General features: G+C 37.9%; 1 protein-coding gene across 1 annotated transcript; it reads left to right on the top strand.

Annotated features, from left to right (window-relative positions):
• Positions 1 to 396: 396 nt before the first annotated feature.
• LOC141903288 (uncharacterized) lies at positions 397 to 1,156 on the top strand. Its single transcript, XM_074791385.1, has 2 exons — positions 397 to 638; positions 955 to 1,156. Exons 1-2 carry the CDS (start codon positions 397 to 399, stop codon positions 1,118 to 1,120), a joined length of 408 nt encoding a protein of 135 aa, XP_074647486.1. The 3' UTR covers positions 1,121 to 1,156.
• Positions 1,157 to 12,521: the final 11,365 nt, after the last annotated feature.

Below are 12,521 nucleotides of genomic sequence, written 5' to 3'. Positions count from 1 at the left end.
CAACACTTACAGTTGGTAAATTGACTGGTTCTGCAAGCACAATCACAAGTCACCTGATGATTGTCTCTGATAATTTTGGGAAAGTCGCTTATTATTCTTTCAGGTAGTCCTAAAAAACATAAACCTATCATAATATAAAGAATATTACACTATCACAATGTTTTTAGTGTTAAAGTGTAACTAGCATGCTCAGAGCAACTTCGCGTTTTTATATTCTTAATATATCACAACGTAGGAATATTGTTGAATTATCATTGTTTTGTGGGTCGAAAGTGAATTTTAGAGCACTTTTGCACGGAACAAAGCATTGTCTGCTCTTTGATTTTTCAAAACGCAGATAGCAGCGCCCCTATGTTGACATGACACTAGTTGAACATACACCGCAGAGACAACATCATGGCTGAGTATTATAGCGACAGTAGCGAAGTAGATTCAATCCATATTTGCGATAGTAATTCATCGGGTGAAGAGAGTTATGATGATGGATATGGTGGCCCAATTCGTGCTACGATACTGGGGTATCAATTTGAACCGATGGCCGAAAAAAATACGCGTGAATCGAGCGATGATGTGACGAACAACAGCGATGGTGAAGAAATCGATGATATTTGGCGTCAGCGGATGGAAACCACCGATTGGTAGGTAGATTTGAGGTCGTACCGTTATATTGTATACGTACTGTATTTTCATTAAGCATGGTCTACATTTATGGTTGGTGGGGATGAAATTTAACTGGATTCACTGCACGCGATGACAATGTTTTTGTTTACACGAACGTAAATTCAATTTACTTTATTGATCTTTAAAAATCACATGTTCACTCCGATTAAGTCCTCCCTTCCAATTTGAACATATTAACTGTCCGCTTTTCTCTTTCCCTTCACTCCTTCGTGAATAAGTATGTCAAAGACTTCCTATAAGTCAATCTTAAATTTGAAATATTATTATTAACAGGTGCGACTGTCAATGTTGTGAAATAATGGAGACTCCAGAGGAAAATGCCTGCTGCAACGAGAAGGGCCCAATCCTTGCAAGGATTGAAAAGTGCATCACTTGCCATCCGGGGTTTCGTTCAAACTGTCTCGACATCTGGGTGCTGGAGACTGTGTATTATCAATAGAGACAGCAATACAGAGCCCAAGTAGATGGAGAAATAAATGAGTAAGTTATAATTCAAGGTGACTTTAATCAATACATAACTGTTGACATAACAATCATAAATGAAATAATTAAATAAATTTCACATAAAAAATAAATTTAATAGCTTTTTCTGGAATACGATACTGTTTTGAATGTTAAAAAAACTTCACATTTGGTTCATGATCTGTACATTCTCAATTGCAGGAAATATCGTTATGTGGCATATCGCCAGCTAGTTCGTTTGTGCTGGGGGTTCCTCGGGAAAAATAACCGTGTTCCATTACCAGCATGTGCCCTGGAAGTAATTCGACAGACGTTTCCGGCAATCGGCGACAATGTTGCATTCAAGTACCCAGATTTGGATCAGATAACTTGAGATATTCATTGAAACTATGTATATAATCAGACTTGTAAATATGTGTATATAAATATAGATTGTAATATGAATATAATGTACAGAATACGTATTAATTGTCAATGAGGAACCGGCAGAACTACTACCACTTGCGGCGCCACTGTCAAGGGAGACATCCGATTGCTTTGTCTAGCAAGTTATCACTAGTTCAAATGAAAATTAAATTACACTAAAACTACGCTAAATAGCAATGGAAAGTGGTCAAACTTCACCATATAGTTCATTAACATTTCAAGAATTGAAAAATAAATGTCGTGAGAGAGGATTGATGGTGTCAGGCAAGAAAAAAAGTCTTGTTGATCGGTAAGATTTTCAGTTTTGGGTTCTTCTGGGTTTGCTTTGAGGTTAATATCGGCCAAGGCCCTACAGCACACTGTAAACATGTTGTGACTGTTTTTTACGGTGTAGCGTCCTTTAAGAAAACTTGGACTATATTGACTGAAGTAACCTGTACTCAAGTGAGTTCAGACATAGATACCCTGAAACAGTGTGTGCCTTATGAGTTTTGAAATCTAATTATAATTTATTTTGTTCAAGGTGCTTCAGAAATTTCATCAGTCTAAACCGCATAAAGGCAGTCCAGTGAAAACCAGACAGTTGGAGAAGTCAGAGGAAAGTCGAAAACCCTGATATATGACCCACGCCCCATTAAACTGAGAAATATTCCAGGAAAAACTGACCGATTGAGAAATTTGGTTATAAATATTCAGGTTGGTTTTTACGTTAATCCCTGCTTTGTGAAAACATTTTTATATACACTAGTCTCATTAGTCTCATGTACAACAGATTCTTTTGTTGATTTCAGGATGGAACTAGGAGGCCTATAATGCAACTTTTTCCACCAGTTGATATCGAATCTTTAGCGATGGATCACGACTACTCCAAATTATCAATGGAAGAAGACTTTCTTGTTAAATCCAAGGTGATATTTCATTCAATTACAGCTTTTTATTGTTAAAACATTGAACATGCACATGTAACATAATTTTGTTTTTTTTTTCAAGTTTCATCCATCACGGACTGTGAAATTGCAGAAATCAAAACGAATACAAAGGCTCAGAGTGATTCTAAATTATGGAAAGCCGAGCGCCAAAAGAGGATCACTGCGTCGAATTTCGGAACTATTTGTAAGATTACTGAGCGGAGAGACGTGGAGGCATTATTGAAAAATATGATGTCTTCAACTGATATAAATAGCAATGCTTTACAGCATGGAAAGAAATTTGATAAAATAGCTATTCGGAAATTCGAAAAAATGACTGGATTCAATGTTGATAAATGTGGTTTGTTTGTATCGAAACAGAAACCGATGCTTGCAGCTAGTCCGGATGGCGTTATTGATGGGGACACTCTAATCGAGGTGAAATGTCCATATTCAGCTCGCAATTTTCACATCAATGAAACAACAGTGCCGTATCTTTCGAAGTCAGGAACTTTTTTCAACCTGAGTAAAACTCATCCGTATTACTATCAGGTACAAGGACAAATATATTGCTCCGACAAAACGCTGACGAAATTTATTGTGTACACATTCAAAGACATCCAGTTCATAGATGTCCCATATGATGAGAGTTTCATTTCTTCAATGTTATCTTTGCTGGATCGATTTTATCTCAAATATTTCCGAAATGCTCTTATAAAAAAATATTTTTACAAGAACACAAGATTGTACAATTTTTGAATAAACTTTATTGTATAAACTCTTTAGTGACATACATTTTGCATTTCAAATTTATTTATATCTTTAATTATGCATCCAGAGGAACAATAGATTTTTAGGCCAGATTTTTAGGCGAATTTAAATGACATGGTTTCCACACATAAGGCTCTTTTGCTTGCCAAGTGAGGGCATATTCGAACAAATCACGTATTTAAGCGTAATCCATTCTCGGAATCGTAGCGAGCAGAATTTTGAAATAGGGTTTCATGAAAATGTTTTCTGCAATTTTCACGAAAGTTAAATCGGGAAAATTTCAATTTTTATCAGCCAATCAGGAAGTTGTGTCTTCCCTGTGATTGGTTTATCTGAAAATATCAGCAGCTGTTCACGTGAATTATCGTGATTTCATTACTGGTGCTTTTGCGCATGACGTCATGTATCAACACGCGACAATACTTCCGAGTAGTTTCCCGGTTGGCAGCCGCGGATATCTACCGGAAGTGTTCCGGTTCGATATATCGAGGTTTCTTTGAATTTTGGAGTGATATTGAAATCCGGTAAATACCGGCGATAGATTGTGAAAACCCATTGCATGATATTTGTATTACCTAATCAACGAAAAGCGTCGGGCCGCGCCAGGAGTTTTCACGATTCAAGTAGCGCAATAGCCTACTTCTTCGTGTTCGTCCACCTCAATTTTCACTCCGCCGATCTCTGACATGGCTCTGTCGCCGTCGGCGCTGTGATAGCACTTTCGTACCGCCAAAATTTTTTATTTCTATATCAGGGAGGTCTGGAGAATAAAAAAGTCAAAATTTGGATGTCACATAGGCCTGATTTCATCGAATAAGTCGACCATGGTCGTTACGTTTTCCGTACTAATTATCACCTAAAACCGTCTGAACAATTTTGTCACAACCAACATTTCGTTTACAGAAATCAGTTGTTCACCTGAACCCGCGGTATCGTCTATTGTTTTACTTCCGGGTTTTATTTTAAGATTTAAAATTGTATTTCCAGATCGCTTTCTATGAAATCTTTAGTTGATTTGGTGTTAGGGAGGAATTTTTATTTGCTCTACAGAAAATTCATCCTTGACAATTGCGCAAGGTTTGCGAAAAAATAGGTTTTACCAAATCGGATGTATGACCTTGATATGCTAATTAGCCATGTGCTCGAATTGCAAATTCAATCAAATTTTATTCTGCCAAAAAAATGATCAATCCAATTTGCTTTCCGAAAGTTAATGGTATGCTGCATGGAACAAAGTTGTTTTGAGATGGGTCTTGAAGCTATTGAGGTCGAGAGATAACCATCTAGATAGTTCGTGAGAGTTCCAAAGTTTTGAAGACGCTTCAAGGTAATGTCTTGATATTTGGTTTATACGTGTATCTACCCTAGACACATCTTCAGGCCAAAAACTGGCCCTGTCAGATTCAAGATGGCTGACTGGCAGCCATTGTTGTTCGCCAAAATCAGCACTTTTTACACATTTTTGAAGTTTTCGAGGGAAATTTTGAAGACACTTTTAACAATAACCTTGATCATTCGTATATATTTGTATCCCCCGAGGGCCCATCGGCATGAGAAAAATTGGGTCGATCGGATTCAAGATGGCCGTCCTGTGACCTTTTTTGTTCCCAAAAATGTCAATTTTGGCCTGAATTCTGAGTCCTGTAGCTTTCTAATGGTGTGCCATTTTTCATTGCAATTTGTAATGGGTATCACGATTGATAGCACACTATATCGGTGTTGACGCGATGTAGAGAGAATCCCACAATTATAACGAAAAAGTCCGAAAATGAAACTTCCAGATAGTAGTTTATTTCAACGTTTCGACTATATCCTAATAGTCATCTTCAGGAATAATGAGAAACTACAAAAATTATGAGATATATATACAATCCAGAGACAAAGAGACTAATTCAAGTAACCAGAGATGATACAAACTAAAGGAAAATTAACGTAGAATCAGTTACACGCTAAAATAGATTAATGGGAAGCAAACTAAGGGGTAATTATAAACAACAATAGTGAGTATAAATATAAATTAGAACTTGAAATCAGTAGTAAAAAGACAAACAGGGGGCACTTAAATTAAAACAATGGTGAATTTGCATTTGAATTTGATCATTGCATTTTGTATGAATAATTATATGAATTCAAGTCTTGTCATTGATAAGTTGTTATACAATAAATATGAAGTACTTGTGATTATAACTGTTATAATAATCAGTGTATTTTGTATAGGCCCTATTTGAATAATGTTAAATCCCCCACCTAGTTTTGATAAGCATCACTTTTTTTGTATCAACATAAATTATTGTAGCTATGCTCAGACTCACCTTTATCATTTGAATCTTCAGTGTTTTCCGAGGTCAATTCTATGCATGCCCCAACATTATCCCATACCCTAAGTGGAGGAAATAATTCAGTTTTACGCTTCTTGGCTCTTTCAGTTCGTTCTTCATTCCAGGCTGGCTTTCTTTTTGTCCAAGCAGATATATGGGGTACTACATCTTTTTTAAGTCTTTGAATCAGAGGTTTATCATCTGCAAGTTAAAAATTTAAGAAAATGGGTCATTATTCTGAAGAATTACTCTCTGAAGTGCTGATTATTTGGCACATGGCCAAAGAAAATACACACAGCAAGCAATGATGCTAAATAGCTCTGAAGCAGTGAACAGTGGCCTCATTAAGGAAAATTAATTCTTACATTCTTTCCAAAGATTAACTTACTTTCTACAGTTTCCGTCACGTAATCGTTAGATTCAAAGTGTGATGTACACACAGTTGTCCACGGTTTAGGCGACCAACCATGCTCTCCGCGTTTCACGGCTTGAATCCATCTCATTTTTGATGATTTATTGCGTGGAAAACGGTGTCCTCCTTTTCCAAGGCATTGAGGCACACAGCAATGACCTGGCATTGTCAAATTTGAATGTAATACCGTGATATATTGTCCTTTTGTTGCCTGATTCACTTGAGTACAATTGAAAACGTGAATCGCTTCCCGGTTAGCCGAGTCGTCGTTGACTTGCGCGCTATCTGGCGAGCGCTGTGGTGTGCCGGTTCCTCATTTGAGCTTCATTTTTTCCTTGATGAAATTCGATTCGACCTTCGAACAGATGGTGCTTCGTTCGACTCCTCTGAGTTTTCGGTTTCGACGGTTTTTCGTGCGACTCCTGAGTTTTCGATTTCGACGGTTTTCGTTTGACTCCTGAGTTTTCGATTTTGACGATTTTCCGATCGACTCCTGAGATTTCAGCTCAGACTGTGTGTAAAGAGCTTTCGTGTAGCGCTGATATCTTTCCGAATACTCCCTCACAGTAACATCCTTCACAGGGCGAGTATATGTGCTACAGAGCGACGGCGGAACCTTGGCCTCTAAAGTAGGAAGAGGCTTGTTAATGCACCGTTTCTGCACCTCATGAAGCAGCTTTTTTACATAACCTGTAGATAAAAAGATATACACTGAATGTCACAATTGTTATTATCCAAAAAGATAAAGGCACATTTCATCAGGACTTACCATGGGTGCTTGCTTTCTTTATTGGCCTAACTGAATACCCTCCACTCTTCGCTTTGGTAAAAGGCACAGCCCAACGGAGCACTCCTTCCTCGGTCACAGCCTGCTCTTTATCGCCATTCTCATTATAATGTAGAGCTGCTAGAACGAGACTGAAAATTTTTTTTCATATTAATGGAGAAGTAAGATCTTCACTAAAAACATTTGAATTGATTGGGCTTCACCAAAAAACATTTGAATTGATTGGGAAAAAACCAAATATATTAACTTTATATGGTCCTTTACTTACCAAGAGGCCAATCCATGAAATCCAAAGCCAATCATCTTGGGGGCAAAATGTAAAATTAAGCTATGGTAAGCCTCCAAACTTGAAGTCTGTTCACCAGTTGACATCTGCCTCACAGCTGTCTTGAACATTGTATTGTCGATCAAGGCTGATACAGGAACTGATACTTTCGATCCTGGAAAAGTGATATATCTGTGGTAAATATCCAACACAGATCTGACTGAAGAAATTCAATCTAAGCTTGATCCTACATCACTATTGCTACATATTCCTATAGATTACCTGGTTCAATCCATTTTTTGTGCTTTTCATGTCCTTCAGCTTATCATCAGCTTATCGTGGCCGCATGAAGGGAAAATGTCACTATGGCCCTCATGTTTGTTGTGTAAGTGGTTTTCCAGGGAGAGCCACTTGGCCAGCATCACATCTTTGTCTCCATCCGGGGTGGAAGCGGCACACCAGTAAAGGTGATTTATCATGGACCGGCACCATTCATTCATTATACCGCAATCTTTTTCTTTTCCGATCTTTAAAATCTTTTTCTTCAAGCCTGAATCGACAAAAGAAAACACTTATTTATAAGAAATCTGATCAGTAAAATATTGCTTTCAACCTGTAAATTCTCTTCAATGAATAATTTTGTATGATTGATAACACACAAACACAGAAGGAGAAACTGAGTCTATTTACCTGCATTGACTACATCCAATGATCCTGATTCTTGAACTTCAATCACCAGAGAACCAGTCTGAGTCCCTATAATTAAAAAAATCCCAATAACTACCATATAATACATCAACATAACTCATTGCTAATGAATAAAAGCATTAGAACATACCTCTATCGAACGTTTTGTGTCTTCTATTCACTTGAATGGCCGCCGATCTATGTCGAGGCCTCAAGTTTGCCTGAGCAGACTTGTTACTGTGGGTCTAAAAAGAGATGATTTAATTCGCGTTACATAGGCTTTGTCAAGGCTTCACCGGACAGCTAAAACTGCAACCCAAGAGTGATAGGCCTATAGTGGGCCTACTTCCTAGAAATATAACACAAATAAGATTTTCGATTGATTTACATTTCTCAGTCAAAACAAATAATAGTAGGCCTTAATTATTTAATGAGGTTACTGATAATGTCCTTTTAGGGTTAAAACAGCATGTTTTATTATACGAACTTGATTTCGATATGGATTTTGATAAGCCAATAGTGTCGGAGTCATTTGAAAAATTCAGTATCGACAATCATATGGGCAGCAAAACTAACCTGAACTGTATCAAGGTCTTGATGATGGATTTCACCAGCACCTTCATCTTCAGCTGCTTCAGACTCTTGATGCATAAGAAATTCTCTATCATCATACGTATCGTCTGATATTGCATCATTGGCGAGCTGAAATAAGTATGACAATCAAAAATCACTCAATATCGATCGTGACATAAATCATCAATGACAGCATTGGCTCTGGTCGTATACGTTGTAGCGCCAAAATACAACATGCATAACATCTTTTGAGCAAAGGAATCATAATGATACAGAGCGAGACTGAGAAAATCTGAGAAATCACAAATGAGGATCAGTAGTGACTTCATCGTTCATACTCTCTATCCCGCTAAATGTAAATTATAAGTAGAATATCAATTTGCGTTCATTCTTTTTGGCACAGAGTTCGGCCATGGGGTGTGTAGTAGCTTGGGGACCCTCCAGAATCGTGTAACTTGTATTAGGCCTACTGCTCGGATGAAATAAATTTAATTGGATTGAATTGTTTTGTAGTAAGTAGGCCTAGACAATTGATATCACTCGACTAAGTCTTCCTAAGCTGTTCAAATACACATACCACTGATCTAAGTTTACCCTGGCGTAACCACATGTGCCTATGGGGTCAATATTTAGTGAATTAATATACCATAGTTGTCCTTTTCGCAAACTACGCCGGGACCGCCAACTGAGTCATGAGTGGCTTGTCAAGTCAAATTCAAATTTATTTATTGGGCAGATAATGTCACACCGGCACCGGGACATGAAATGAATACCCTGATCAAACAAACAAAAATGGAAATAGGGTAAAAAGATTTACGAACATATTAAGAATAAGATAATTACCCTTTTCCGTGTCCTTTTTTCGGCAGCTGTCCAATCTGACATATTTTCTGATTGAGTAGGCCTACTAGTGGTTGATTCCGGCCCTCGTTGCCGCCGCGCTGCTAATACTGACGTTGATGGAACAGGAATACTGTGTACTGGCTTCTTTGGCATTCTAGCAATGGATGGCACAGCACCTGGCTCAAGAAGCCACTGAAATCGCCCAGTCGGGTTTATTTCCTTCATCATTATATATTTCGGTTGCATTGCTCGTCATCGAAGTGGTCAGTACATACGAATGATCGGGTTTTCGTATAGGTGAGATCTGCTCGAGTGTGTTTGATAATGCTACACACCGCACAGGTGATTTCTCGCAATCTGGGAAACCATGAATGCCCAATCCTGAATTAGCATTGGTATTCCCGCATGCCCAAACAGCACATCTCTTTCCGATCACTCGTTTTTTCTCTTTTTTCGGGAGCGTAGAATTTCGGTCATACTAAACACCGTCAGGAGCCGTCAGTCACCGTCAGGAACCGCCAGAAACCGTCAGACACCGTCAGGAGCCGTCAGACACCGTCACGAGGACCGTCAGACATCGTCATGAAGAGTGAATCTTGAAGGCAGAAAAGGAAAGCAAATTTGAAACGACTCTTGAAAATACTAAATGTTGTTTATTCACAATTTGAGAAATCAACTCAAGCTTATACATTAAGAGTACGCCGAAATTAAGATAAAGGCAAAATTGAAAATAACAATATACAAATACACTACACAGGGTAAATGACTGACAAAATTGATATTTACATAAATAGGAAACGCAATCCCTGGTAAACAATTTATTCCGGCCCATTTATTCAACTTTTAAAAGGCAAAATAATCTAATGAAAAAAAGAAACTTTGAAAAATTTATACAAGGTAAATGACTGACAAAATTGATATTTACATGAATAGGAAACACAATTTATTCAACTTTTTTCGAACTGTAATGTACATTGAAAGCCAGGCAAAGTAATCGATCTTATTTTAGAATAATTATACATTGATACAAATATAAGATTTTATACAAAATAAACAAATGAAAAATTAACTAGAAAATTAAATTTATATATACTAGTTGATACAAATATCCATGAAAATTGATATGACAATAAGAATGTATGTGTCAAGTTATGCTTTTTTATTGTAATTGATCTCGTCGCTCTTGAACGCTTTAATTGCCCTGGTTTCTTCGCTACTTTTGCGGTTTTCGGGATATTCAATTTTCCGTCACTGGACTTGATAACTTTTTCGATCGATTTGGTTTTTGATTTTACACTGAAAAATGTATTCATGATCGCATCCTTTTCTTCCTTCGATTTTTTACACCATACTACATGCGAAACGACGTGTTTGCTCAAATGAGGCGAAACTTGGTAGTTTTCTTGACCGTGTAAGGCTCGGCGAGTATCTGCATACTGCAGATCTACTATACTATTCAGGCGCTCAATGAGATCAGGAATTTTCAAAATTTTCCAATTCGTCGATAGTTTTATGAGATTGTTCATACTTTCGCAATTATTAGGCCAGCCGTAGGCTGAGCCTATTACTATACAAATGGAGCGAATTTAAACGCGACAATACTTCTGCGTTCGCTACGTGTTCGCTTATTGGCCCATTTACTGGGAAATTCCACAGAAGCCTAATGTGGTTTGTTACAAGCGTTGTGATTAGCCCGACCCGATTCTGGCATGGCTTTAGCTTAGTGGGTTCGAATCCCTTGACGGGTGAAGATGATGGATCCTATCAATATCTATTGAAACTAATAAGTTTCCCGGTTGGGCAGCCGCGGATATCTACCGGAAGTATTCCAGTTCGATATTTCGAGGTTTCCTTGAATTTTGGAGTGATATTGAAATCCGGTAAATACCAGCGGTAGATTGTGAAAACCCATTGCATGATATTTTTATTACTTAATCAACGAAAAGCGTCGGGGGCCGCGCCAGGAATTTTCGTGATTCAAGTAGCGCAATAGCCTACTTCGTGTTCGTCCACCTCAATTTTCACTCCGCCGATCTCTGACACGGCGCTGTCCCCGTCGGCGCTGTGACGGCACTTTCGTACCACCAAAATTTTTTATTTCTATATCAGGGAGGTCTGGAGAATAAAAAAGTCAAAATTTGGATATCACATAGGCCTGATTTCATCGAATAAGTCGACCATGGTCGTTACGTTTCCGTAGCCTACTTATTACCACCTAAAACCGTCTGAACAATTTTGTCACAACCAACATTTCGTTTACAGAAATCAGGTGTTCACGTGAACCTGCGGTATCGTCTACTGTTTTACTTCCGGGTTTTATTTTAAGATTTAAAATTGTATTTCAAGATCGATTTCTATGAAATCTTTAGTTGATTTGGTGTTTGGGAGGAATTTTTATTTGCTCTACAGAAAATTCATCCTTGACAATTGCGCAAGGTTCGCGAAAAAAAGGTTTTACCAAATCGGGTGTATGACCTTGATATGCTAATTAGCCATGTGCCCGAATTGCAAATTCAATCAAATTTTATTCTGCCAAAAAAATGTTAAATACAATTCGCTTTCCGAGAGTTAATGGTATGCTGCATGGAACAAAGTTGTTTTGAGATGGCTCTTGAAGCTATTTAGGTCGAGAGATAACCATCTAGATAGTTCGTGAGAGATCCAAAGTTTTGAAGACGCTTCAAGGTAATGTCTTGATATTTGGTTTATACGTGTATCTACCCTAGACACATCTTCAGGCCAAAAACTGGCCCTGTCAGATTCAAGATGGCCGACTGGCAGCCATTGTTGTTCGCCAAAATCAGCACTTTTTACACATTTTTGAAGTTTTCGAGGGAAATTTTGAAGACACTTTTATCAATAACCTTGATCATTCGTATATATTTGTATCCCCCAAGGGCCCATCGGCATGAGAAAAATTGGGTCAATTGGACTCAATATGGCCGTACTGTAACCTTTTTTGTTCCCAAAAATGTCAATTTTGGCCTGAATTCTGAGTACTGTAGCTTTCTAATGGTGTGCCATGTTTCATTGCAATTTGTAATGGGTATTCTTTGGAAAGGGATCTTTTATATCCTAGAGGGTATTTTTGACCAGGCAATTATGACGCACTTGGCTGCCATCTTGGGGTCATCAGTACTCATTCGTAGGTGGAAAAAAAGTTTTTCCACATCATAATTGATACTTAAGCATATTTTGCTGCTATAATCAATTGGAAAGTTGTAGCTCATGACATGTTCTATGATCGAGATGAGTTTCAAGCTCATTGGTTTTTGTTTATGGCCACCAGGGGGCGTTGAACAATACAATAACTTAGTATTTCTATATTACATTCGTACCTATGCATATTTTGCTAACTCAATCAATTGGAAAGTTGTAGCTCATGACA

The sequence above is a fragment of the Tubulanus polymorphus genome, chromosome 4, assembly GCF_964204645.1.
Source record: "Tubulanus polymorphus chromosome 4, tnTubPoly1.2, whole genome shotgun sequence".
Classification (NCBI taxonomy): domain Eukaryota; kingdom Metazoa; phylum Nemertea; class Palaeonemertea; order Tubulaniformes; family Tubulanidae; genus Tubulanus; species Tubulanus polymorphus.
The sequence above is the reverse complement of the archived record's forward strand: the minus strand, read 5'-3'. Positions and strand labels throughout refer to the sequence as shown.

Coding starts and splice junctions, on each gene's coding strand:
- LOC141903288 (XM_074791385.1), top strand. CDS start 397: ATGGCTGAGTATTATAGCGACAGTAGCGAAGTAGATTCAATCCATATT. Junction 639..954: donor CGGATGGAAACCACCGATTG/GTAGGTAGATTT, acceptor TATTATTAACAG/GTGCGACTGTCAATGTTGTG.